Source organism: Thamnophis sirtalis, unplaced genomic scaffold (genome assembly GCF_051295495.1).
Source record: "Thamnophis sirtalis isolate CommonGarterSnake01/CBP01778 unplaced genomic scaffold, rThaSir2_p1.2 scaffold_11, whole genome shotgun sequence".
In the NCBI taxonomy this organism is placed as follows: Eukaryota; Metazoa; Chordata; class Lepidosauria; order Squamata; family Natricidae; genus Thamnophis; species Thamnophis sirtalis.
The window spans coordinates 46,870,409-46,895,505 of NW_028261391.1; the positions used below are offsets into that span (position 1 = coordinate 46,870,409).

Here is a 25,097-nt window from a genome sequence, read left to right on the forward strand (position 1 = left end):
TAACCCAGTTGCCTTGAGCATTTTGGAAATAGAACAGAGTTGGAAAGGACCCTAGACCTATCCCAGTCTAACCCCCTGCTTAAGGCAAAAAATCCAGGTCAAATGATTATTCTTGAAAAAGTCCAGTGATAGCTTTTCTTTTCTAAGGTGGAAGCAGTTTAGGAGAGTAAGTCAGTATCCCAAGAACGAATAAAAACAGTCATTTCTATAATATGCATCTAACTCACTTCTTGGATAGTCTGGAAATGCATTGTTTTATGTTTTAAAATGATAGATCTTGTTTTGGTGGCTGCTACATTGGAATCCAAATGAACTGAGCAAATACTGAAACATTTCTAACTTAATGATTTATATTTTAAAACACACACACCATTATCCCACGTCACCGATTTGCATATCATCTCCATGATGCCCTACATACGTTTGAAAATCTTATAGGACAACAACAACCTGCAATTATAACACAGCATTTACAATATACTTAAAAAAATTAAGACCGGGAAGAAATCATCCTGAAGTTGGACGCAAAGTATATGGATCTCGGTAAAATTAGTCCCATCACTCCAACCACCACCATTTTCCTGACAATGAACTAATTCTACCGAACGTTTCTTTGTAGCGCTATTATCACTGCCCAGACCAAACATGGCATTTAAAGCTTCGCCTCCTTCAGTGTTAAAGATGGCCGTCCTGGTAACGTCACTCGAAACTCCGGAGATCGTCCCCTGAGAAGTGAAGTACGGCTGCGCGATTCTGAAAAACGGAACGGGCAAAATCGAGCTGTAGATGCCGGCGGAGTTCGGTTAGCGATGGCTGGGTAGGCAAAACTCTTCGTGATTTCCTTGAGGGTTATCCCCCTCCTTCGTTTATAGTAAATATCTCTTCAAACTCTTTGTAAAAAATCTGCCTCATCTTTCTTCTTTGAAAGAATGTTCGTTCTCAGTCATTCGATCTTAATCCTAATTTTAAAGAATTGCCTCTCCTAAAGCGGTTTCTTTCTCGGTGGTCGGTTAGCTCTTTGTGATTTCCTGTAGATTGCAGATTCTTGCCCTGCATTAGGCGAAACCACTCGCCCTTTGAGGCGTTTCTTGGCGGCTTCTTCGATAATGGATCATATTGGCAGGCAGAGCTAAAGGATGCTTCCTGAACTCCCATTTGGGTTCCCAAATAATTATCCGGTGCAAAGACCTAGACTTGTGTTTCTTAACCTGGGCGACTTTAAGACCTGTCGATTCTAACTCCCCAAATCCCCCAGCCTGCATATATATAAGAGAATTGAAGTCTTGCCCACCTTCAAGTTTCCAAGTTGAGAAACACTCGTCTAGATACCGGAAGCCTGTACACAAGAAGAAAACTGGATTGTAAATATACAGATGTGCTATGTGGCACTTTCCTGTTATACTCCTGTGGAAAACAGCATGGCTGAAAGGCAGATATATGCATCCAATTACCTGCTTGTGCATGAAATTCTCACCACCTCAAAACAGGCCTTTCACCCCACTTTTTTTAAAGTTTTTGTAGCAGCAACCTTAGCAGTTTGCAGTGTCTATCACCTGATGCCAGTGCTGCCTACCAGGTCTGCTTTCTTTTACCATTTATTCCTGCCTCAAACTAATGGCTCCTGGCATTGTTTCCCCACAGATTTCAGTTGTGATTATTTTCAGAAAACTGACCCGGGAAGGGAATCTTCCTGCCATTGTTTTTCTCTTTCTCTTTAAAAAAATTATGTCGACAAAACAAACAGGTAACTCTTCCTGAGCACTTTATTTTTAAAATAGATGACCTAGTCATAGAACAAGGCACAGCCTTTTCTTTCTCTGAAAAAAATAGTGTTGAGATTCCAAGAGCCAATTAAACATTGAACATTCATGCCAGCCAAAAAACTTTCATGTATTTTTTTTATGTTCAAACAATGTACTAAGTCCATGAATCATAGTGGAGTTTTATAGTTGACTTAAGCTGCCAAGCATTTTTTAAAATATGAATACTATGATTTGCTTCCAATTAATAGCTTAGATAAGCAACATTTTGACTAAAATTTTAGACTGAAAATGCTTCTCATTATAACTGTCAAAATGTCGACTTTAGTTTCTTGCAAGAGGAAATAGATCATATTATATTGCTGACAAATGAGAAACAATTTCCTTGTTTCAGTTTAACTTATACTTTGTGAGATAGTACAGTAGTGTTTATCTGGCTGACTATAATTGGAGGTCAATTTTGCCTGTGAAAATCTTGATTTTAAATATATTTAAGAATCTATTTTAAATTTTTCCTACCCTCTCTCGGTCCTTTCCAGGATGCTGGATTAGGTTCCTATTTGGATTTTTAAAGTTCATAATTCTGTTCACATTATGGTGAAGTAGAATTATATAGATTGAATTGCAAAAGGTCAACCTTACTCTGAATTTAGAAAACGCCATTCCAATGCAAAAACTGTTTCTTTTTAAAAAATATGTTATCTCCAAATGTCTTCAAGTTAAGGCAATTATGTACCAATGTGCCAAATGGACTGCTGAAGTTCAAGTATTGTAGTTCATGTATTTCATCCTATTTGATCTTTAAGCTTGCCATATTCGTTTGAAAGGAGTCTTGCAAATAACTTGTGCTTTCAAGAGACATGTAATTCTGTAAACAGCATATAAGCCTGGTGTGTTTCTAGTTTTCTCCCAGAAAGGGGATAAACCCTCTATGCAAAAACAAAAAAAATATCTCAGAAGTTAGCCTGTAGCTGCATTGGACAACATACTGAAAGACTTGGAAGGAAATTTTCCATTTCTTGGATATTGTAAGAACTCATTCTGTGTGATTAGTTAATAATTCATGTATTATATCAATCCAGAAAATTGAGGAAACCTTGATCCAGCTAACCTTGAATGTACATATTGTGTGAACATAGCCTGCACAAAAAATGGGAATTCAAGCTCCTATAGCTCAAGGAGTCTGGGAAGTGCCATGTATGGGAAGATGGCTGTTATGTGTTATAAAATTAGCACATTAAAAGTTATATTTTTAAAAAGCTAGGCATTTAGCATCCCTTCCTATTTAATATTAGTAATACTTCATTTAGCTGCCTTTCAAATTAGAGTATGATTTCCATCATCCCCATCCAATCCCGCTACTATGCATCTGTGATATTGTACAAGCTTAAGACATTCTAGTAGTTTGTTTAATTTTAAATTATTTTAATTTTAAATTAATTTTAAATGATTTTATATACTTAGTTGAGAATTATGAAGTTGTATCAGCAGAAAAGTAGGCTTGATTTGTATTAGATGTATATAAATATCCAAACAAAGTACGATAGAGCTTACTGAGCAGTCAGTTTGATCTGAAATCTATTGTCATGGGATGCATTATTCCTTTTTTACTGTATGTATAAATCCTATTATAAATTTCCTTTCCTACATCTTATGTAGGTTTTGAAGCCCAGAGCAAGACTTGCTGAAGTTGGTTTCCTTGTTGCAATTTAACTTGTCTCTTTCTTTGAAAGTGGACTAGGTAATGTATCTAACCTATACACTAAATTGTGCAATTTCTTCTTTTCTGTCCAAACAGAGTTAATCATGGTTTGGTCCCACCGACAAACCAGCAAGTACTGGACAGAGAGGTCATTTTGGAACTGGAGGTGACATCCAGAATGTAAATCAACATGGGTTTGAAGCTTTTAGCTTGCCTGTTCAACTTCCCCGTTGGAGTAGTTTATGGATCCTTGTCTCTCTTTATTTCAATTTTGCATAATGTGTTTCTCCTCTACTATGTGGACACCTTTGTTTCTATATATAAAATTGATAAACTTTCCTTTTGGATTGGGGAGGTAAGTTCTTAACTGAAAATCAGCATTAGCCCTTCCTTTCATGTAATAGCATGTGACATTTCAGAAATTAAATAAATTATAATGTATTATGGAATAGTTATCATAGAAGATGCGTGAACTATTGATTAGCCAGTATGTATGCAAACGTGGCAAACATATGTGTGCTATAGCATTTGCATTGGTTGTAAAGATTCAGTGACAGTAAAATGTAAAAATATAGCTTGCTAGAATTCTGGGTAGTTTAAAATGAGTTGCAGTAATAAATAATTTCAGAGCACAGTAATTAGTCTGAAAGAATCTGACACTAGATTCTTAGAGGTATGCAATATTCAGATTCAAAATCGATAAAAGTGCTTTGCATCTTGTGAGGACACTCTTGGTGTACTTTCAAGCAACTCCTTAAAATGGTATGTATATAGGCATTTCAATTATTGTGGTTATACTTCCCAATATAGGCATGGCTAACTTGTAAGATAATAGATTAGGTTAAATATTTCAGTATCAAAGTCATATTCTTTTTCTTTTTTCGTAGACTGTTTTTCTGATCTGGAACAGCCTCAATGATCCTCTGTTTGGCTGGCTGAGTGACAGAGCTTTTCTTAGCACCCAGCAGTAAGTAGAGTTTCATTTATGTCCTGCTTCAAAGTCTAAACAGCATAGGAAGACAGAGAGAAGCTCATTGACAGTAGATATTTCAAAGAATGTAATAATTACAATTATGTTTCATAGCAGTAGACTTATATACCGCTTCATAGGCCTTTCAGGCCTCTCTAAGCAGTTTACAGAGAGTCAGCATATTGCCCCCAACAACCTGGGTCCTCATTTTACCCACCTCGGAAGGATGGAAGGCTGAGTCAACCCTGAGCCGGTGAGATTTGAACTGCTGACCTGCTGATCTAGCAGTAGCCTGCAGTGCTGCATTTAACCACTGCGCCACCTTGGCTCTTACAATTATGTTTCATTAAACATGTCAGATTTCACACTACTAGTAATGCATCTTGCAGACATTCAGACACCCTAATCAGAAACTAGCATAAAATTGGAAGCTCTACAGAAAAAAAGATAGCTACTGTATTTTTCGGAGTATAAGACGCACCTTCCCCCCCTAAAAGAGCGTGGAAATGTTGGTACACCGAATAAAGCCATTTTTGCCCCCCGTATCCCATTCTTGTGAAAAACAGGATTTTTTCACCAAAAAGGGGTGTTTTTGCCTCTCCCCACCCCCCAAAAACACTCTGCAGGCTTCAGCAGGGCTGGGGAAGGGAAAAATGCCCCCGTTTTGGTGGAAAATGGGCTGTTTTCCATCAAAATGGGGATGTTTCTGCTTTTCCCCACCCCCCCAGGAGCACCCTGCAGGCTTTAGCAGGACTGGGGAAAGGAAAAATACCGCCGTTTAGGTGAAAAATGTGGTCGTTTTTGCCTTCCCCCAGCCCTGCTGAAGCCTGCAGAGTGTTCCTGGGGGCCGGGGATGACCCAAAATTTTTTTTTTCTTACTTACCTCTTCGAAATCTTGGTGTGTCTTATACACTGGTGCGTCTTATTGTCTGAAAAATACGGTATGAAGGTTGTTTTACTACTGAATGGCAAGAATTTTTTTTCCTCTTAAGATGCATATCTTTTGTTTTCAGTTTCCCTGTAAGTTTCCCAGGCTGAGAAGTAATCAAGCTTACCCTCTTATATCAATATAGGTTGGTATACGGTCAGTCCTTCAGGGACGCAGTGGCTAAGATGCTAAGCTTGTCGATCAGAAAGGTTGGCAGTTTGGCGGTTCAAATCCCTAGTGCCACGTAACTGAATGACTTCCCCTTACTTGTCCCAGCTTCTGCCAACCTAGCAATTTGAATAGGAAAATAGGAACCACTTTTGGTGGGAAGGTAACAGCACTTCGTGCGCCTTCGGCGTTTAGTCATGCCGGCCACATGACTACAGAGATGTCTTCGGACAGCGCTGGCTCTTTGTCTTTGAAACGGAGATGAGCACTGTCCCCTTGAGTCGGGAACAACTAGCACATATGTGTGAGGGGAACCTTTATCTTTACCTTTTTAAGGTCAGTCCCTTATCCCTTGGACCAACCTTTCAAAGGCCTAGATTATATCAAAATGTTCCTTTTCTTTAGTTTGGAGAAAGACCTCCAACTCTTTAAAGATAAATTTGATGTTATTTTCTACTTGTGTGCCAGTCTCTGATGACAGTTTCCAGCAAAAGGGGAATGTCAGGGAAGAAACTTTGAATCAATACTTGCGACAAATTAGCTTATTTGGCCAAAAAGATGATGCCTAATTTAAAAATGAATGAGTGAAGCTCAACCAGTTTTCATAGACTATATTTTTTTTTTCTTTTTAGGTCTGGAATAGCAATCTCCACTCCAGAAGTTGTTTCAAAGAGACTCAAAGCTCTAAGATGCCATGGTCCATTATTTGCTGTGTCATTTCTGGCTTTTTGGATTGCCTGGGCCAACCCAGGCTTACAATTCCTTATCTGTCTCTGCCTCTATGACAGCTTCCTTACTGTGGTGGATCTAAACCAGAATGCCTTGCTTGCTGATCTCGCCGTGTCTGCAAAGGATAGGACTGACCTCAACTTCTACTCTTCACTCTTTAGTGCCATTGGCTCCCTCTCAGTTTTTATGTCCTATGCTGTGTGGAACAAAGAGGACTTCTTCTCCTTCAGGGTGTTCTGTGTGGCTCTAGCTTTCTGCTCAGCACTTGGGTTTACCTTGGCAACATGGCTACTGAGGCAGTGGCTTCAGACAGATGGACATGTGAAATGGGATGAAAACGAAGCATTAAAAGAGTGAGTGGTGTTTGGTTGTCTAGTATCTTTTCTCATTTTAAATAACTTGTTCAGTGTATAAAAAATGTTGTGGGTAAACAGTGACCGCTTTTTCCAAGTATTGTTTTATTCCTTGTGAAAGAAATGACTAAAGACTTTTAAAAATTCCATCTCCTTAAAATTTGAAGAGTGCAGGTTCTTTTAAAAAGCAGCACATGATTGAGCTTCCAGATCCATGATTGGTGTGAAACCAAAGAACCATGCTTTCCATGGTTTGTAGTGGAAATTTTAAATTATTAAACTACCGTATTTTTCAGAGTATAAGATGCACTGGAGTATAAGACGCACCAAGGTTTTGAAGAGGCAAACTAAAAAAAAAGGTTTTGCATTCTGCAAAACACCCTGTTTTTCGTAAAAACTGACCCATTTCCCCCCCCCCCCAAAAGGGCATGAATAGCATTTAGGAGGCTTGTAGAGTGCTCCGGGGGAGAGGGGACAAAAGCAAGCAAAAAACGGCCCTTTTTGTCAAAAGAAAGGGCATGTATAGCCTTTAGGAGGCTTATAGAGTGCTCCTGGGGGCTGGGAGGCCCAAAAGTGAACAACAAACTGCCGTTTTTCACTCATTTCTGCACTCCCCAGTCCCCAGGAGCACTCTGCAAGCCTCCTAAAGGCTATGCAGAGCCATTTTGGTGAAGGGGGTGGGATTTCAGGAGGCAAAAAATGCTGTATTCAGTGTATAAGACACACCCAGATTTTCAGCCTCTTTTTGAGGGAAAAGGGTACGTTTTATACTCCAAAAAAATACAGTATATCGGAATACAGTTTCAGCACTTCTGAATAGATAGCTAGTGAGATAGCTAGCTAGATAGCTAGCTAGAATTCTTTATTGGCCAAGTGTGATTGGGCACACAAGGCATTTGTCTTTGGTGCATATGCTCTCAGTATACATAAAAGAAAAGATACATTCATCATGAATCATAAGGTACAACACTTAATAAAAGTCATAGGGTACAAATAAACAATCAAATCATACTAGGAAACAACAAATTGTAAGGATACAAGCAACAAAGTTACAGTCATACGTGGGAGGAGATGGGTGATGAAGTATGAAGTTGTTCTAACTGGATTTCGTATTTAATCTCTCTGAATATTGGATGCGTTTAATCCATATATGTGAAAGGTTTGTGCATAAGAAGCCTGTTCACTCTGATACGTAAGGGCTTTTTCTGATAGTCAAATAAAATATGTAATGCTAAAAACTAGCTGCTTTGCAATTAACTAAAGTTATTTAACTGGATTTCTCAAAAACATCTGGCTAATATTTAGCTTTTCTTTTAAACTTTTTGTAATGTTTTAAATACAATATTTTAACGTGTGCTCACTATCTCCTTTTATTCAAAATCAGGTCTCATCTCTTTCTTCTTTGTTTCTTTGTTTGTTTGTTTCCAGTGACTATCTGGACTAGTCCCTGCAGTTTTTTTGGCAAGGTTTTCAGTAGTGCTTTGCCATTACCCCCATCCTATGGCTAAGACACACCCAGATTTTCAGCCTCTAAGAGACTGTAACTGTTCCAAAGTTACCCAGTTGGCTTAGTGCTTAAGGCACAACCAGACCTTACAGACACTTGGTTTTTCCTTTGGTGTCCTAACACCATGATAAACCGTCTCTCTGAATAATTTATAATATAATTTAATAGATAATACCAATAGCAATAGCAGTTAGACTTATATACCGCTTCATAGGGCTTTCAGCCCTCTCTAAGCGGTTTACAGAGTCAGCATATTGCCCCCACAATCTGGGTCCTCATTTCACCCACCTCGGAAGGATGGAAGGCTGAGTCAACCTTGAACCGGTGAGATTTGAACCGCCGAACTGCAGATAGCAATCAGCTGAAGTGGCCTGCAGTACTGCACTCTAACCACTGCGCCACCTCGGCTCTTATAAAGCCTGTCATACAAAAATTAGGGATTGTAATTCCCATCAGATCTAGTCGGCATAACCTAAGAGCAGGAGTGTCAAACTCATGGCCCGGATGTGTAACATGTTGGCTCCACCCCCATTCAGATTAGCGAAGGGGAAAAAATCCCGATATGTCATGTGACAACACTGTGATGACGCGAGTTTGACACCCCTGCCCAAGGGGAAGGTGAGGCTCAAAATATCTGAAGGACACTAGGCTCTCCCCTTCTGATATAATACAGTTGATGATAATTGTCTATTTTTCCTTGTGACCGCTATCCTTCCCCATGAAGTTTTTAGCTTTAATATTGAGAGATACAGAAAAATGAAACAAAATATCAGTATCTGCAAAATGGCCTCAAGCTTATTGTATAATTCTTGAGCACTTTTGAAATGAACCCTGTAAATAGAGATGGAGCTTGCCTCCTGTAACAAAATGGTGACAAATTCACCTTGAAAGTTTTACTGAAGTCCTCTTTTAAACAAATTGTATTCCATGTTGCTTTTGGTTTGGTGACTGATAAAAATACTAGATAAAGAGACAAGACAGAGATTATTATTCATTTGTATCCTGTTCTTGCATGATATGATTGTTTTGGAACTTTATCCTCTCTACCTAATAAGTGTTCAAGAAGATAAGGATCTGAATTCATTATATTGGCTATCTTTAAAATGTGGAATTTGTTCCTGCAGATTATACATTGATCATCCTTCTAGAAATCAAGATAAAAGAATCACACTGGCCGAGTACCTCAAACAGCTTTCCAGACATCACAATTTTCTATGGTTTGTCTCCATGAATTTAATGCAGGTAGGGGTTGCATAGTCTCTGTAACAAAACAATACTGGCTGCTAGCCAAAAGCCCAGTTAGTACATTGATAGGGATTCTATCCAGCAGAGTGTTGGTGATCTTTCAGATAATTTCATAAATCTCTGATAATTGTTTCTGTCTCTGTATTCAATATTATGTTTAAATTACAGCTACCAGAATTCTCAGCCAGCCTGGTTCAGGAGCATGTTGGCTAAGATTTCTAAGAACTATAATTCCAACACTTCTAGAAAGCAATGGATTGGGAAATTTGGAATTAGGAAATTGTGTTGAAAGATTTCATAATGAATGTGACTAATAGTCTCCTCTTGACTATGTGTGACAAGTCAGCTACTGGAAAAATTTATGATAATTTTCCAGTTTCCTGTTTCTCAGACAAAATAATTTGTATGGTGGGATAAGAACATTCTTGAGAATTCTAAATGTTTTGTGCTTTTTTCATTAAGAGAAAAGTAATGCTTTCCTTTTGGGAATAAATTTGAAGTTAATCTTCAAAAGTTACTGTGTGCAATGGAACAAAGGTTCCTTTTCTGCATTCTTCATCAGTATACTTTCATATTACAGGAGAAAAGGCTAATGAGGCCATTCTGTCTTCAAACATGGCATTCCTGTTATATGATGAGTGGATGTTCTTAGCATTTGCAGATGTCGATGCAGTATTAATTGGCAGTGCAGACTCTGGTTTATTTACATATTAGCAAAAATAATGTACAGCCTGAATACTATATAACGTGGTACAAATAATTGTTGTTGTCACAGCTTCTTCACTTAATAACCAAGAAAGAAACCACTCAACTCCATTTTGCAGAATTAAGAGTACTTTTACTGATTATAAGTAATTAGAAGCTAAGCAAAGCTGGATCTGAGCAATAGGCGCGAAAGCATTAGATATCAATACATGATTCATTCCCCTCCCCTTGGTACCCCAGTCCCCAGTCCAATCATATATCACCACAGCTGTCAGATGGGAGACAACTTCAAAAATCATCATCAGGTTGGTATGCCGGACAGTTGGCCTTGGCGGGAAACTCCCCTCCTTCCACATGCGCAAACGAATGGTGAGAACTCCCAATTAACAGTCCTCCTGCACAGATTATTTCCCTCACCCAAATACCATGCCCCCCCGTTTCACTGGCAGCCAAAAAGCAAGCAGCAAAACAGAGGCTGACAGTTGTGTTATGAAGTCAGCAGCAGCTGCATCCTGAAAGTGATAAAGCACAGCTTTTTTTAGAATATTGTTGTCACCCTGATGTCAAGACAGGCTTGTGTGAGAATATTTTCCTGCCAGGTTTTTAGGGTCTTATGAAAGGCTGACAGAGTTGGGGCCATTCTACTTTCCGAAGGGAGGATGTTCCATAGAGCAGTGATCATTGCAGAAAAAGCCTATCTTCTAATCCCCACCAGCCAACACTGTTTGGCTGACAGGATCTCCACCATGGCTAGATCGAGTTGAATGGGTAGAGAAACTTGGAAAAAGGAAATCCTTCTGGTAACCCCATCGTAAGCCATGTACAATCAGCATCTTGAATTGCATCCTGAAACATACCGGTAACCAATGCAGCTCGCACAGAATTGGTGCTATGTGTGCCATGTATCTGGCCCATTTACTATCTAGACATCTGCATTCTGCACCAGTTGAAATTTTTGAATGTTCTTCAGGGGCAGCCCATGTAGAGCATATTGCAGTAATCTTGCAGTTATTCCTTTCAAAGGGCTTATTTAGAGCCAATTGTGCAATATAAACTACTGGGTTCCATCATTCTCTGGAACAGATTTTATTCTTTCTGATCTAATACAGGCCCACTGAACTGGCTTGAATATTTATTCTTGTGGGGCCGATATTGCATTAAGGAGAGCGTGTTTATTTGTTCTCTAATTGTCTTTTTATAGAGCTTATTAATGTGTTTTACAGGTTTTTCATTGCCACTTTAACAGCAATTTCTTCCCTCTGTTCCTGGAACATTTGCTGTCTGATCGCATCTCCCTTTCAATGGGATCATTTCTTCTAGGTAAGTCCAAGGTAGGAAGCACTGCTCAGCCATAGATTCTTGCTTTCCAGAAATTGTTCTGCAGATATATTCAACTGCAACATATAATGACCATGCTACCTGGGCACATTTAGGGGCATGAAACAGGTAAAGCTAGTCTGGAGAATGGATATTTTTACTTTTTAAAGGTAGAAAAGAGGACTTCAGCTGAATCATTTTCTGGAATTACTTTTTTTTATTTCTTTCTCTTGAAAAAAAGAAACTTTACAGATATAACACAGCATCCAATAGTATAGATCCAAATTATGTAAGTTAGTTCTGGTCATTCTCTTAATTAAGTATGACGAATAGTATAGTCTTTTAAAGGTAGCGTTATATATATTCTTTGTGTGTGAATTCCATGAAAACCAATAGGACCAGTAACAAGACTATAGGATAGAAGTCAACCAGACAGAATTCCATTACATTTTCCTGTATCCTCATAGTTCTTTTTCTGTTTACTGGATATGCTTATTGTAGCTAATAAGTTGTTTAGTGATCTCTCCTTCCTTACCACCCTCTCTCCCTCTCTCATAAATGAGTGATACTAAAGTACTATCACTTTGTCATATTAGTATAGTTCAGACCTGTATGGAAACCAATGTTCAAGGATCAGACAAATTTATTTCTTCCAGGAGTTTTGGATTAATATTTTCAGAATCCCTAACTGACATTCACATTGGGTGTGTTATGAGAGCTTTAATTTTAAAAAAAATCTAGATTATTTTTAAATATTTTTTTAAAAATCATTTAGTACGGGGTTCTTTTTTTTAGTCTAGAATGAATCCAGGATATAGAATCATGCAGAATGAGGTCGATTTAGTATAAATTTGGACCTCTAAATTTTAAAACAAAACAAACCTCAAACTCTACTACTTATCATAAATATTTATTCCATTTTAAATGGAAAAAGTTCTTAGAGATGTCAGTGCTATGCAAAGGCATTTGCTTAGCAGGAATCAATCAATGTTTACTTAAGTCACTGTGGAAGGCTTTTTAGTTTATATAAAACTTGAATTCATGTAATCTAAACCATGTACACAACAAGACCAAACATGACCTATTCTGCAGAAACTGACATGTTATTTGGTTAAAAGAACCAAAATGAATAGTCAGAAAAACTTCTATGCATGTTTCAATTTTCCTGTCTCTGGAAGAAAGCTTATTGTCATACTCATGGCATCTACCAAAGGGTCCTGTTGATTTTCATGGATTTTCAGTGATCAGAAAATAGAATGATTTAATTTCAAAGGCTGTAGTAGTGAATTTCTACCCAGCAATGGAAAGAATTTTGGACTAAATCTATAAAATTTGCGGCAAGTTATAATCTAAAGGAAAATTGGTGCAAAATGTTTTACAGGTGTTATACAAACTCTATCAGCAATAGCTAAGATAGACCAATCATTTAGAAATAAATATTGGAAATGCCCTGAAACATAAAAACATTGTACCACAGGTGATAAACCTGTAAAAAGTCACAAAAGTACTAGAAAGTCTTGCATGATTTTATGTAGAAAACCTTGGGATTTATATTTGAAATGAAGACACAATTTATTAGGAATAATCTCAGAAAAAAAGCAAAAAAAAAATCATTCTAATTGAACAAAATATATGCTTACAGTAAGAAGAATAAGTTTTGCCCCACATTGGAAGAAAGACATGGCTATTTGATCAGAAACGTTAACTTCACTTGGAGAATATGAGACAACGGCAAAACATATACAATACACATACAGAATAGAAATGTCACTAAATTTAAGCCAGAATTGGTCCCACATATAAAACCTATCATGTAGCCTAGCAAATATAATCACATTTACATTTTTGCAAATATTGCAAAATATTAGAACCTAGAAATCCAATGTTTTGTTTTTATTTTTATGTTTTATTTTTCTTCTATTTTTTATTTTGGATATTTCAATTCTTGTTAAATTTTCTCTGTTTCCCCCCCTGCCTCCCTTTCATTAGCACAAGCACAGTCACAAGCATACCAAGTAAGAACATAATGGGCACTTTAATATTCAATAATTAGCTTACATTCAGAAGTTTTATATCATAATTCAGTGCAAGTTGTACTGGTTTTCTCAATGTTATGTTCTAAATAATCTAGATTTGATAATTGTAATATTGTTATCTTAAATCATAGTATTGACAGAATATTTTTCTCTATTTTCAATACTCTTAAGCTGTAAACATCACTATATTGAAATAATACAATGTATCAGCATTTCTAATACCGACAATACTATTAACTGTATCTTTTAATGTCCGTTTATTGCTTTAATTTTTTTTAGACTTTTTAAAGAATTTTGTTTTTATACTTTCTAGCTTTTTATATAATTTTATTTTTGTATGTTGTATTTTTGTTTTCAATTTTTTTGTAGCACACCCACCTTAATCTTTAACCATAATAAAGGTTGATATATTGATTGGAGGAGAAAGAATCAGACATTAATCTGATTTCTTTCTTTCCTTCAATCAATCAATCAATCAATCCTTTATTATGATTGATTGATTAAGGTAATGCGGCTATTGTAAAAGGAGGAACATGATTTGTTATAAAATTATGTCTAGTTTGTGCTGCTAAAAATGTTATTTAATGTAGTGAAATCAGGTCCATTTTATGCTTTGAGTTCTTAAAATCAAAGGCCCCCAAAGTAATTTTAGCTGGTTTATTCAGAATGTATGCTTATTTCTTCATTTCTTGCTAGGTATGTAAACGCGAATGAAGTCATTACCAAGAAAAGAAAAACATGTCTAGTTTGGTATTAACTTCAGGATTTTAGGCAGGTCTCCTTTCCTACACTTCCTTTAGATGGGGAAAGATTCTGTCCAGGAACTTCTGTACTGTAAATAAATAAAGATTGTGCCATTAAGCTCTGACCCTCCTTTATTTATTCTTTGTCATAGGTGTTTCCTACGTGGCTCCTCATCTCAACAACCTCTATTTCCTCTCTCTCTGCCGGAGATGGGGCGTATATGCTGTGGTGCGAGGGCTTTTCTTCCTGAAACTGTTGCTCAGTGTAATAATGCTCTTTGCTGGACCAGATTGGATCTACCTGCTCTGTTTCTTCATAGCCAGGTATTTATTGCTATATTGCTATGGCACTGGAGAATTGGGCTAGGTAAACACAATGGACTAGGCCCCTTATGATAAAATATTAGACATAGATTGACGTCATAGAAAGTGAAGCTAACGTTTGAATTCTGGGTGCATGCTTAGTTATTTATATTTCTTGAGATACTAATGTTCTTTGGGGATGATTCAACTTGTGAAGGATCAGTTTTCTGAAGCTCAGTGGGTTTTTCATCTTTTTTTAATATTACAAATCTAGCTCTTGAGGAATGAGGAGTTGCGGCTAATGATTTGGTGAACAGAGTTGGTGAACAGAATTGATGCCATGCTGAAAAGCATATTAACGTGGGGACAGATGTTTTGGGTTTTTTTGGCTAGGGACCACATTATGATTATTTTTATTTTTCATTAAAGTCAGATTCTGATGGCTACAGGAAATGTGAATGTATTAAGAAATGTATGAATAGGCTATGGTAAATTTGATCCTTTTTAATTGTGGGGAAGGTTGAAAAGAAATAGATGTTTTATGTCCTAGAGAAACTTATCAAATCTTTTATTGATCGATTGAATTTATATGGCTGCCCTCTCACATATGTGACTATTATTAAAAAAGCAAAAGCAAAAAACAATTAGGACAATTAAAAGGTAGAATTAGAAAACACTGAGGAGTACAGTCAAAATCCACAATGCAGCAATTTTGCAGGTTTCTATTTCCCAAGGCCTAATGGCAAAACCAGGTTTTCAGCACCTTCAGGTGAACAATAGGGTTAGGAACAATCTCACCTCGGTGGTAATGATATTCCAAAGTGTTTTTTTTCATATTTTAATTACAAAGAAATATTAAAAATTGTACAAATGAACTTTTACACTTTATGATGATAAATTTTGGAGGGAGCTGTGGGGGGTTGCAAGTAGAGCCTTTTCCCACATGCTTCTTTTGTGTTTCTTTTATGGATCTTTTTCTGAATATCTACAGTAGTCAATCTAGGAATGAAGGCCAATAAAAAACAAAAAACCTGTACCAGCTGTCTTCAGTTGTATTCATGTACATGCACCGACAGAAACACATACAGTATATTTATAGATACATACACATAAGCAATCAAGCAAAGTTTCTTGCACCGAGTTAACTCCCAGTTGTTTCAAATCAGCCAAGAAAGAACTGGAATTTCTCTTAGCCTGATGCTAGTGCTTTCTGTTAACAGCCTCCCTCTCTTTTTCCTTAGTAACCGTGTATTTACTGAAGGGACTTGCAAATTGCTGAACCTGGTAGTGTCTGACTTGGTGGATGAAGACTTGGTGCTAAATCGGAGGCAGCAGGCTGCCTCAGCCCTCTTATTTGGCATGGTGGCCTTGGTAACCAAACCAGGCCAAACCTTTGCCCCCTTGATTGGCACCTGGCTGCTTTCTGCTTACACTGGTAGGTGAAGGGCAGTGGGGGAATTGGAGGGAATAGCAGAGCAGGATAACTGATAGTTTTTCTGATTGGGCAGACAACACATCAGCAATGACAATATTCATTGTTCTGCTTTTTATTGTCAGATTATGTTTTCTTGGGAATGTCTAGAATAGGTCTAGAAAAGAAACAGCACAGTGGTTCCTCTTAAGCTCGTCCTTTCTGCTGAATTGTGAATCTACAGAAGAAAATCCCTTTCCCTTAGTGATGGAGTGGTTCATGTTTTGCTTTTCTAGATACCACACCAGAGAGCTTTCTGATTGAAAGGAGCAAACTTAGGATTGTTTGTTCATGAATAAATCTCATACCCAATAGGCACCCCCAAAAGGAATGGGGGTTTTCTATCACTAAATATGCTTGATGGAAAAGATTTTAATCTAAACTTTTAAAGATTATTGTTTAAGAGAATTTCATTTTCTTTTGTTTTGCTAAGATCACTTCATGCAGGGAAATATCTGTATTTCTATTGAAGGATCTTCTTGAGAAGTGCAGTCGCAGTATAAAAGTGAACAGAATGCCCTGCCTCACTGCCACTTGGCCCCTACTCACTTGTTTTTACTATTTTTGCTAAAAAAAGAGAAAGAAATAAGTTTTGGTTTTAAACCGAGGGAACAGGCAGGACACACCTTACGTTTGTTTGATCAGGAGAACTGTTACTTTTTACTCTGTGATTCAGGTAGACTTACAAAGAAGTAAATGGCCATTCAAATAATGTCCTGGTTATAAATATTGAAAACTTGCTCAAGGCCGACTTCATTATTTTTACAAAAGCAGATAATGGAGGCATCAGGAGGGCTGTTGAAGTAGAAGTATATGAATATAATAGGGAAAGAAATGAAGAAATGTTTTCGTAAATGACAAAATCAGATGAGACCTTCTCAATTCTTGAAATCATTCCCATCTTTCTTGTTGACCCAACTTCTCAATCTCATCTTTCTTTTTGACCCAGGTTATGACATTTTTCAACGGGATCCCTTGAGCAGTATAGTGAGTGCCCAGCCAAGGTTGGCTTCCAGTGTAGCCTGGAAACCCACTCTACGCCAGGGCTGCTTCTACCTCCTTGTCTTTGTCCCTATGACTTGTGCTTTACTACAGCTTCTCACCTGGTCACAATTCAGCTTGCACGGCAGACGCCTTCAGACAGTGAAATCTCAACGTCAAGCTTTTACAGAGAGTCACTCTCGAGAAATCAAGACTATTTAATTGAGAGTGAAGATAACAGCGAGCGGCATCTTCCCACTGTTGATGACTGCATGACCCATTTAAAAAGGAAAAAGTGGGAGTAAACGAGTTCGTTACATCTTCTTCAGATCAGCATTGGCTAGTGGAAAATAAATGGAAGCTTTTGAACTATCTTGAAATTTTTTGTGAGGCTGTCCAGGGTCCAGTCAGTCTTGTAGAATTCATAAAGTTTTCAAAGTTTGTATCTTCTGTATCCAAGACTGTCCAGAAAAAGTGATTGCCTTGTATTTTAAAAAATATTTTATCAATTACTTGCTGTTCATATTGATACTAATTCATTTCCAGGCTAGGGAGCTAAGCAATCAGATTACCCATAGTCATATTAATGAAGAATTAGAGTTGAGTAAATTGGCAACCTTCTGGTCTTTGTATCACAAACTCCATATACTGTTTACAGACATCTTTGCCACAGGTGATAGATAGGTTTTAAGTATTCCATTAGCTCTGTTCTTTTTTGCATTGGATTGGTAGTCAAACTTGATTTAGCCAAATAGTTAAAATAATTGTAACTTAATGATTTCTCACGGTGGGCAAGAGCACTTAGATTCTGTAAAATAGCTTCTCTGATATTGAAACTGGTCATGTATTGCCTTTTCAAGAGAATGAATATACTTCATTCCCACTCATAGTTCAAGATAGAAATTTGTTTTTAAAAGTAGAGTACTAAAAGCAGATGTAGCAGTCAGAAATTAAAAACATGCATTTTCAATCTTTAGTCCTAATGGTTATGCTGAAAATCCACTTTCTCTTGTTCTGCCAAAGGTGGAATAAGGGCTGGTGGTCTGTGCATTTCTACTGAACCAGTGCCGAATGTTGGTTTGTTCACGGATGACTGACAATTCTGCTTTTCTGAGACTGCCCCTTTCTAAAAAAGCTGCCACTAGCTGAGCAGAACTGGTCATGAAATCATTTTTTTTGCAGAAATACTGATCACAGGAAATGGCCTAAAATTGCCTATATATCATAAATGTCCTTGATTTCCCCAAATGTTTTGGGCTACATTTCCTGTCAGGACCAAATCATATCCTCCTTTGTGCGTGCCAAGTATCAGTTTGTTTAGACAGTAGCCTTAGCTGCTGCAACTGCCATTTTGCCTTCAAAGACCAGGATGATGAAATGTTTACAGCTTTTGTCTTGTTGGATGGATTCAGTATAATTTATTGCTCTCAGTTTGTATACTGATTACCTTGATTTTCATTTCATTAAACATCCTTTTAAAAATCTGTTTTGTGTATGTGTGTGTGCATGTGCATGAGAGACATTGATGGTTTGATTTGTTGACTATATGGTAGTTAATGTTGAGATGATTTTCCAAGAAAGTATTTTCCTCCCATCTCAGGCTATTGGCTGACTTCACCAAATCATGCTAATATACAAATATTGTAAGGGTATACAAATATCAATGTTGGAGTTAGGACAATATATTTAATATGAACCAGATTTAAGCCCTTTTCTCTCATTATTATACATGTAAGAGAAGTTACAATTACCTGCTAGGAAATGTGAGAGCATTTTTCTGTATGGTGTCTTTCTACATCATAAACTTTCTCTGCGTATCCCCCCTGAGGGTTTTTACCCTTCCTTTCTGAAAAAAAAGGAAGGAAAAACTAATCCAGTGGAATCTCCTCTTGGTTTCTTTCCTAGATTTAGCCTGCATGCCAAACTGCAGGCACAGGCACAACCCACATGCCCAGAGTAGAAAGCAATGCAGACATTGATTCAGATAGGCAAAGGTTTATACTGCATGTTTTCTTTATTCAGCAAGTTTGAGTTTGTTTATCACTAAGGAAAAGGAATAGCTGAATCCTTTGGTCACCACACGCATTTATAGTGCAGGGTCATGCAGTGGTCCTGTTGTATTTTCACCTTTTGCATTTTGACTCCTACACTGCCAGAAAACCAACACGAGGAATGTGAGTGCCTCTTGCTAGGGTCAGAAGGTGGATGCCAACTGTGGTTTTCCGAGACTGTTGGTGGCAGAAGGCTCAATCAAGCTGCCAACCCAAGTATATCATTAAAATACCAGTAATAACAAAAATACCAATTATATTAGGCCAGCCTAGCTGCATAACCTGGAAATGTTCCTCCAACTCACTGGAATGTTTTAAACTGAAGAAAGCTTGTCTAGTATGTAAGAATCCTAGCTGTCTTAAGGAACGCTACAATAGATAGAAGATTAAAATTTGGCTGCATCTGCTACCAAGAGTCTGCAACCTTAAACACTCAAAGAGCCAATTGGACCCGTTTCCCACAGAAAACAGCGGGAGCCAATAATTTCATAACTGGTTTGACTGCGTAGCCGTGGCCAACTCAACGTCACTCCTACCCAGTCACATGATATCCCCCCAGTCATGCCTACCCAACAGGTCATTAGGCAGAGAACCGGTTATTAAATTATTTGCCCCTCCCAGCCCTACCTCAATCCTCCCATCCCAGCCACCTTTTGCCACACCCAGCCTCGGGTGTGTTGTTCACCCTCTATCACCTCTCCCCTCTTTCCTCTGTCTCCTTTCCTTCTCTGTCCTTTTCTGTCTCTCCTTTTCCCTTCTCTCTCTCACCTCTTCCCTTTTTCTACTCTCTCCCTCTCCTTTTCTCTCTCTCTAGCCAAACAGAATTACTTCCAAAGAGGACACCAACTCCTCAAACCATATTTTCTCTTCTGTTTAATTCTGCCCAACTCTCTGCAATTTTCTTGGCAATAGTTTTTTCCCCCCAGAAGTGGTTTGCCACTGCTTCCTTCATAGGGTAGAGAGAAAGTGATTGGCCCAAGATAACTAAGCAGGCTTTGTGTCTAAGATTCCAAAGAAAATAAGATCACTCCCATTAATTGAATCAAACAGTTTCTCCAATCAAATAATTACACTATGTATTAATAATTTTATTTACGTACAGTAGGCAATACCCCACAGTGATTTGCACATCTGTGTGAAGTATAGCATCAGACTGATAAAACCAGTGCTGGGTTTGTCTGTTTAGTATACAATTTTACTGCTTCTGATGTCAAAACAAATTGCCATGAATTAAAAGAAGGGGGTAATTAAGGATTGTTTATACATAGGAATGCTACTTCCACAAACATACAGCCATAAACATGAACTAAAACAAATTACAGTAATGGTTTGCCATCCTTCATGCCAGTACAAGCTGTAGCCCTTATTATTTCCAACTGACCCTTCATTACTGCAATTACAGTACCAATTTCATTAATACTAAAATTTTCTGTTTTTTCAAGTAACTCAAGTAAGACTGAAGGCCTCCAAAGTAATAGCCTGCACTGGACAAACATTTCAAATGCTATACAACTAAAATAAAATGTGACATTATCATAGTGCAAGGTAAGAAATACGGGCTAGGTGCCCTTTTCCTGCAGTGAAAAACCAGTCCTGTGGTCTTCCATCAGAAATACCAGGTTACCCTGTACATAAATCTTGTCAAAAGAAAAGCTAATACAATACTCAATATTTTTTTATTAGGCTACTGCCTCTAAACCTGCATTAACCCTTTAGTTTTCTAAACGTTGTCTAATGACAGTACCCCTTCTACCATATTTGAACATATTTAGAGCCAACAGGAAAAGTATACTTGTATAGAAAAACAGACCTATAACTCAAGCCTTGATCAACACAACAATGAACTTGCTTGAGCCTCTGCTCTGAAAGCAAACAGTTAAAATAAAAGCAGAGCAACTTCTCAAGATCTTGCTTAGGCATGCAATGAACTTTTGAATCAAGCATAGCAGAAATTTCATTTCAGTTCCAATCACAAACGAAATGACTTGTTCAGGAAGGTTTAATTAAAACAATGACTGAATTGGGAGATTGTTATTTTGTAATGATGATATGATTTCCTAGCAATGTCACCTTAAATGCTTAGGATACATCCAAGGTAAGAAAACCATAAATAATATCAGGAAATAAAGAAACACACAGGAGATCATTTGTAGCAGCATTTTAGAAGAACCTTACAAAATGTAGTGTACAGTCATTTTATTTTTTAATGTAACTATTATTCTCAATAAACTGTGAACCTAGAAAATGCCTTGTGCTATTCTTTAATCTTAGAGGATTATTAAATGGGCAGAGTCATTCTTGTCACAGTATAGATTTTCATTAATGAAGATAAGGACATAATGGTGAAATCTGAATATTATTCATTAAAGGAACATTATCGCTTTATCCCCCAAATCCTTTCTTTGTAACAGAAGAAATGGCTACAAAGGACTCTACGTATTCCTGTACTACACAACTATTTATGTACACTTCGAGAATTGCTGAATTCAGATGTTTGCTTTCCTCTCTTATAAGTCAATTCTATTAGACTCTTCTGAAAATATATCTGCTCTTACACTAAAAGGAGACTAAGCAAAACATACTCGGGAGAATTATATCTTTAGGTCTTACCCTATTTTTAACACTAAAGAATGGCTGAATAATGCACAAGACTATATGTATTATATGCATTTCTAATCAGCCTGCTGTCAAGAGAAGCTATATTTCCTCCATCCATTCAGCCATAATGGATCTTCCTCTTATGAACACTGAAACAGAGGCAGAATTCCACTAAATATCCAGTTTGCCTACTTAATTCTTGTGTAATTTTTCTGAGAATGCTAATAACCTAAGAAGGAAAACAGGCTTTCAACCAAAAACACAACAGGACCACATTTATAATATACTAATAGCAAACACTCTGTATTTCTCCTCTGGGATAGTACAAGTTATTTAATATTTACTTCTGACTACGGTTTCTCTTCCAATATTTGACTATTGGTAGATGTAAGGCTTTTTTTTCCTGATGCCTAATCTTCAAATACTTAAATGGACAAAAATGCAAAAATATTTGGTTTTCAGCAGCAAAGTAAAAAAACATAAGCACCAAAATATATATAAAAAAATAAAATAAAAAATGAGTTCAAAGCAGATTTTCATTTCTGTAGCATAGAAAATCAGAGGCTGACATTATTTTAGAATGCCAACCTTCTGTAGATTACTATTAAACTCAAACATTCTGATACAGTTCATATTTTTCTCATGTGGTGCATTCACTGAAACAACAAATCAAAAAATAATGCAGTAGGGTCGCCAAACAGATCTCATAGTATTTAACAAATATTTTGTTAAAACATTAGTGCTAGTATTAAACTATGAGCAAATACAATATAATAGGACACAGAAAATGGTGGAACTAATTTATAGTAATAATAGTTCAGCAACCACTAAAACTTCTCAATAAATAAAACAACTCTGGAAAACAATTGCATGGCTCCCCCCCAAGCTTGGCTGAAGGTCCTTTGGGCAGAAATTGTGACACAGGAACAATGTCTTTGCATTTCAGGAAGAATCAGTATTAATTTAGAAACTACATGTTTGGGAAAAGAGACATGGTGAGCAGAGGAAGAATAGAATGGGCCATCAAACACATTTTGGAATCATCTTCCAATTAGTTAAATGACATCTGCTTTATTACAGGCTGCCAAAACCAACTGTCTAGAAAAGAACAAAGAAGGCTCTTTCTGATTTATGTCATGCAATATAAACTAGTTCCTAAAATTAACTGCTCCAACTATCATATCGTGATTCTGATTCACACACATCAGCCTAAGAATATACATACATGTACAATGCAGTAAATGGAGTAGTAATAGTTAAGAATGTGCTTATTCTCTTTTCTGCATATGTCAGGGGAAAAAAGTGGTGTGGAAGGAAAGCTCTGAATTAACCATCTAAAAAATATCTGCTGAGCCCTGGAAATAACTATCATTTTCTGTGCTCAATTTCCACCTGGTCAGCCTATTTAAATTTGATCCAATGTTAGTTGACATTTCCTATTTCTATCTTATTATTCACTTTTATATTACCCAAAGTTTCTTCTGAAACATAATAGGGTTTTCTTCCTTCCCCCTTAAAGGTTTGTGGGTCACCTAGGAAAAAAAAAGGGGGGGGGATTTTTCCAGTGTATTAAGTCTCAAACCCACACAACCAATTGGAAGTCAAGCCAAAACCCAGCTTTCCCTTTGGCTCTGTGAAGTCCAGGGTGTGCTGGCACCCATCTATCCATTCATGCATACACAGACAACCCCTTAGAGATTCAGAAAAGAGAGTTAAGAATAAGAACAAATATCTAAAGAGATCCCTGAACTTGCCAGGGTTAGAAGGTTTTTCGGTGGATTGCCCAGGAACTGTCTTCCTCATATTCTTTCTTGGAAACCCACATTTTCTTAAACGTGTCAAGTGAAGCCAGGATGGAGCCTCTGTAGAGGAACAAGCACAGAAGTTAGATGCATGACTATTAGGAATAACTTTTTAAAAATCTTGCTAAAAATAATACTAAACTCATAGTCATCAACTTGTTATTAATGAAAATTAAAGTATGTCCAGAAATTTCTTTTCAAAAGTATGGCAAACAAAATAATCAGCTTTTGATTTATCTAAATCCATTTATCATCTATCAGTGGTGGGTTCCAGGCGGTATGCCCCAGTATGGGCGTACTGGTGACAGCTGGGAGCAGTGGCCACCGTACTGGAATGCTGTTTTGGAGGGCCCACCCACCCGCCCTCGTTCCTTACCTGTATTTAAGCCAATCGGGCTATTTGTGCCTGCATGCGCAGTGCACGGCGCCTGCGCAACCTCTGCCAAGCAGCTGGAGCATCGCTAGGCAGTGGGTGCGCATGCGTGCACACACGCATACCCGAGGTGGATGCCCAGCTCCATCGCAGCATACCGGTTACGACGGGATCTGGAACCCACCACTGCTATCTATATCTATCTATCATCTCTTTCTATTTACCTACCTATCATCTCCCCCCCCTCTCTCTCCCCCTCCCCCTCCCCCCCTCTCTCTCCCCCTCCCCCCTCTCTCTCCATCTGTCTGTCTGTCTCTTTATCTCTATCTATTTGACTGGCCAAAGTGAACTAGCTGACTTCTATGTCAAAGCAAGGATTGGAACCTGGATCTTCCAACACCTTAACCACTCCACATTAAAAAGTTTGTTTTAAACTTCCCCAAAGAGCAATTATTTAACCACAGTAATTTATTGTATACCATATACAGTACAAGACTCTAGTTCAAAGTCTTGTTAGCTTTAAAAGAGTCCCTTTCTATTTTAATAAAATGTGTGGATCCATGTCAGGCAAGTGAAACTACATTTTCTGCTGCAGGAGATGTTGTACATACCCAATCCATGTAGAATATAATCTCTCTTGAGGAGCAGATATCTAGGAATTAAAATAAAAAGTGAGGAAGATTCAGGAGAAGACATTTATTGTCAATATACCAAACTTACAAAGCTCTTCTATTGCAGGCTATTGGATTTTTTTCCCTAACAGTCCCAACCAACTGATTTGAAAGCAAAAAAGATACTTATTACTGTGGTTGACAATTTGTTCAAATGACTCTTTGAAGTATATAGTTGTGTTTACCTCACACTGAACCATAAATCACCTTTACCACATTTTAACCTACTTGTTTATTAACATAGCTCCTGATGTTAATTTATGATTAAGATGGTCATCTAAATCCTGAAAATTCATAAACCATAGGTTGGTTAACCATCAGTAGCTGCATTTTACAACCAAAGTAAGATAATTTATGTCTTTCTAAATTAATTTACCACTCTAAATAATTCCAAGAACGGCAATGGTTAGGGATCTTGAGAGTTATAGTTCAGCAACATATGAGGGCCACAGTAATTACATCATTGTGTTATAGGTTTCATAGGAGAGGCACTTGCAGCTTTGGCAGAATGAAGAGCTGGTAAGTAGACTGGCTATTTGATAATTCCTCTTTGGACAAGGAATCCAGAGCTATAATTGTACTCAACAATGAACTAAAGGGCCACCATCAGTGAACTGTTGGAGAGTACTACTTGGTCTGTTGTGTGGATGCTTGGGTGGTTTAGGGGTGGGGAATTTTTTGGTG

At 37.5% G+C, this 25,097-nt stretch overlaps 2 protein-coding genes across 15 annotated transcripts in view; one reads left to right on the forward strand and one right to left on the reverse strand.

The window, feature by feature from the left end:
* The window catches only part of ACTR1A (actin related protein 1A), a 59,497-nt gene that overhangs the window by 8,248 nt on the left and 26,152 nt on the right, over window positions 1-25,097 (reverse strand). For 4 of the 13 annotated variants that reach the window (XM_087725756.1, XM_014073173.2, XM_087725757.1 and 1 more), the window contains 2 exons: window positions 24,354-24,394; window positions 18,397-23,429 (listed from right to left, as the gene is read on the reverse strand). In XM_087725756.1, coding sequence (XP_087581882.1) covers window positions 23,406-23,429; window positions 24,354-24,394 — 65 coding nt within the window. In that variant the 3' untranslated portion in view covers window positions 18,397-23,405. Of the gene's footprint in view, window positions 1-1,291; window positions 1,337-4,345; window positions 4,465-9,776; window positions 10,580-18,396; window positions 23,430-24,353; window positions 24,395-25,097 lie in introns of those variants that run through there. The other 9 variants (XR_015698053.1, XR_015698056.1, XR_015698052.1 and 6 more) reach the window with 5 other exon arrangements.
* Window positions 495-18,403, forward strand: SLC68A1 (solute carrier family 68 member 1). Of its 2 annotated transcripts, none has more exons than XM_014073172.2 (9): window positions 495-871; window positions 3,559-3,817; window positions 4,350-4,429; window positions 6,161-6,610; window positions 9,242-9,359; window positions 11,291-11,387; window positions 14,316-14,487; window positions 15,708-15,901; window positions 16,887-18,403. In XM_014073172.2, the coding sequence occupies exons 2-9, from the start codon at window positions 3,653-3,655 to the stop codon at window positions 17,138-17,140; spliced, it is 1,530 nt and encodes a 509-aa protein (XP_013928647.2). In that variant the 5' UTR covers window positions 495-871; window positions 3,559-3,652; the 3' UTR covers window positions 17,141-18,403. The 2 variants fall into 2 exon arrangements, with proteins under 2 accessions (XP_013928647.2, XP_013928646.2); XM_014073171.2 differs by having other exon boundaries at window positions 496-817.

What these genes read in the sequence shown, in the direction of transcription:
- SLC68A1 (XM_014073172.2), top strand. Translation starts at nt 3,653, where the DNA reads ATGGGTTTGAAGCTTTTAGCTTGCCTGTTCAACTTCCCCGTTGGAGTA. An exon ending in GCTTTTCTTAGCACCCAGCA is followed by an intron (nt 4,430 to 6,160) that starts GTAAGTAGAGTT and finishes TTTTCTTTTTAG; the next exon opens with GTCTGGAATAGCAATCTCCA. An exon ending in TCTCCATGAATTTAATGCAG is followed by an intron (nt 9,360 to 11,290) that starts GTAGGGGTTGCA and finishes TGTGTTTTACAG; the next exon opens with GTTTTTCATTGCCACTTTAA.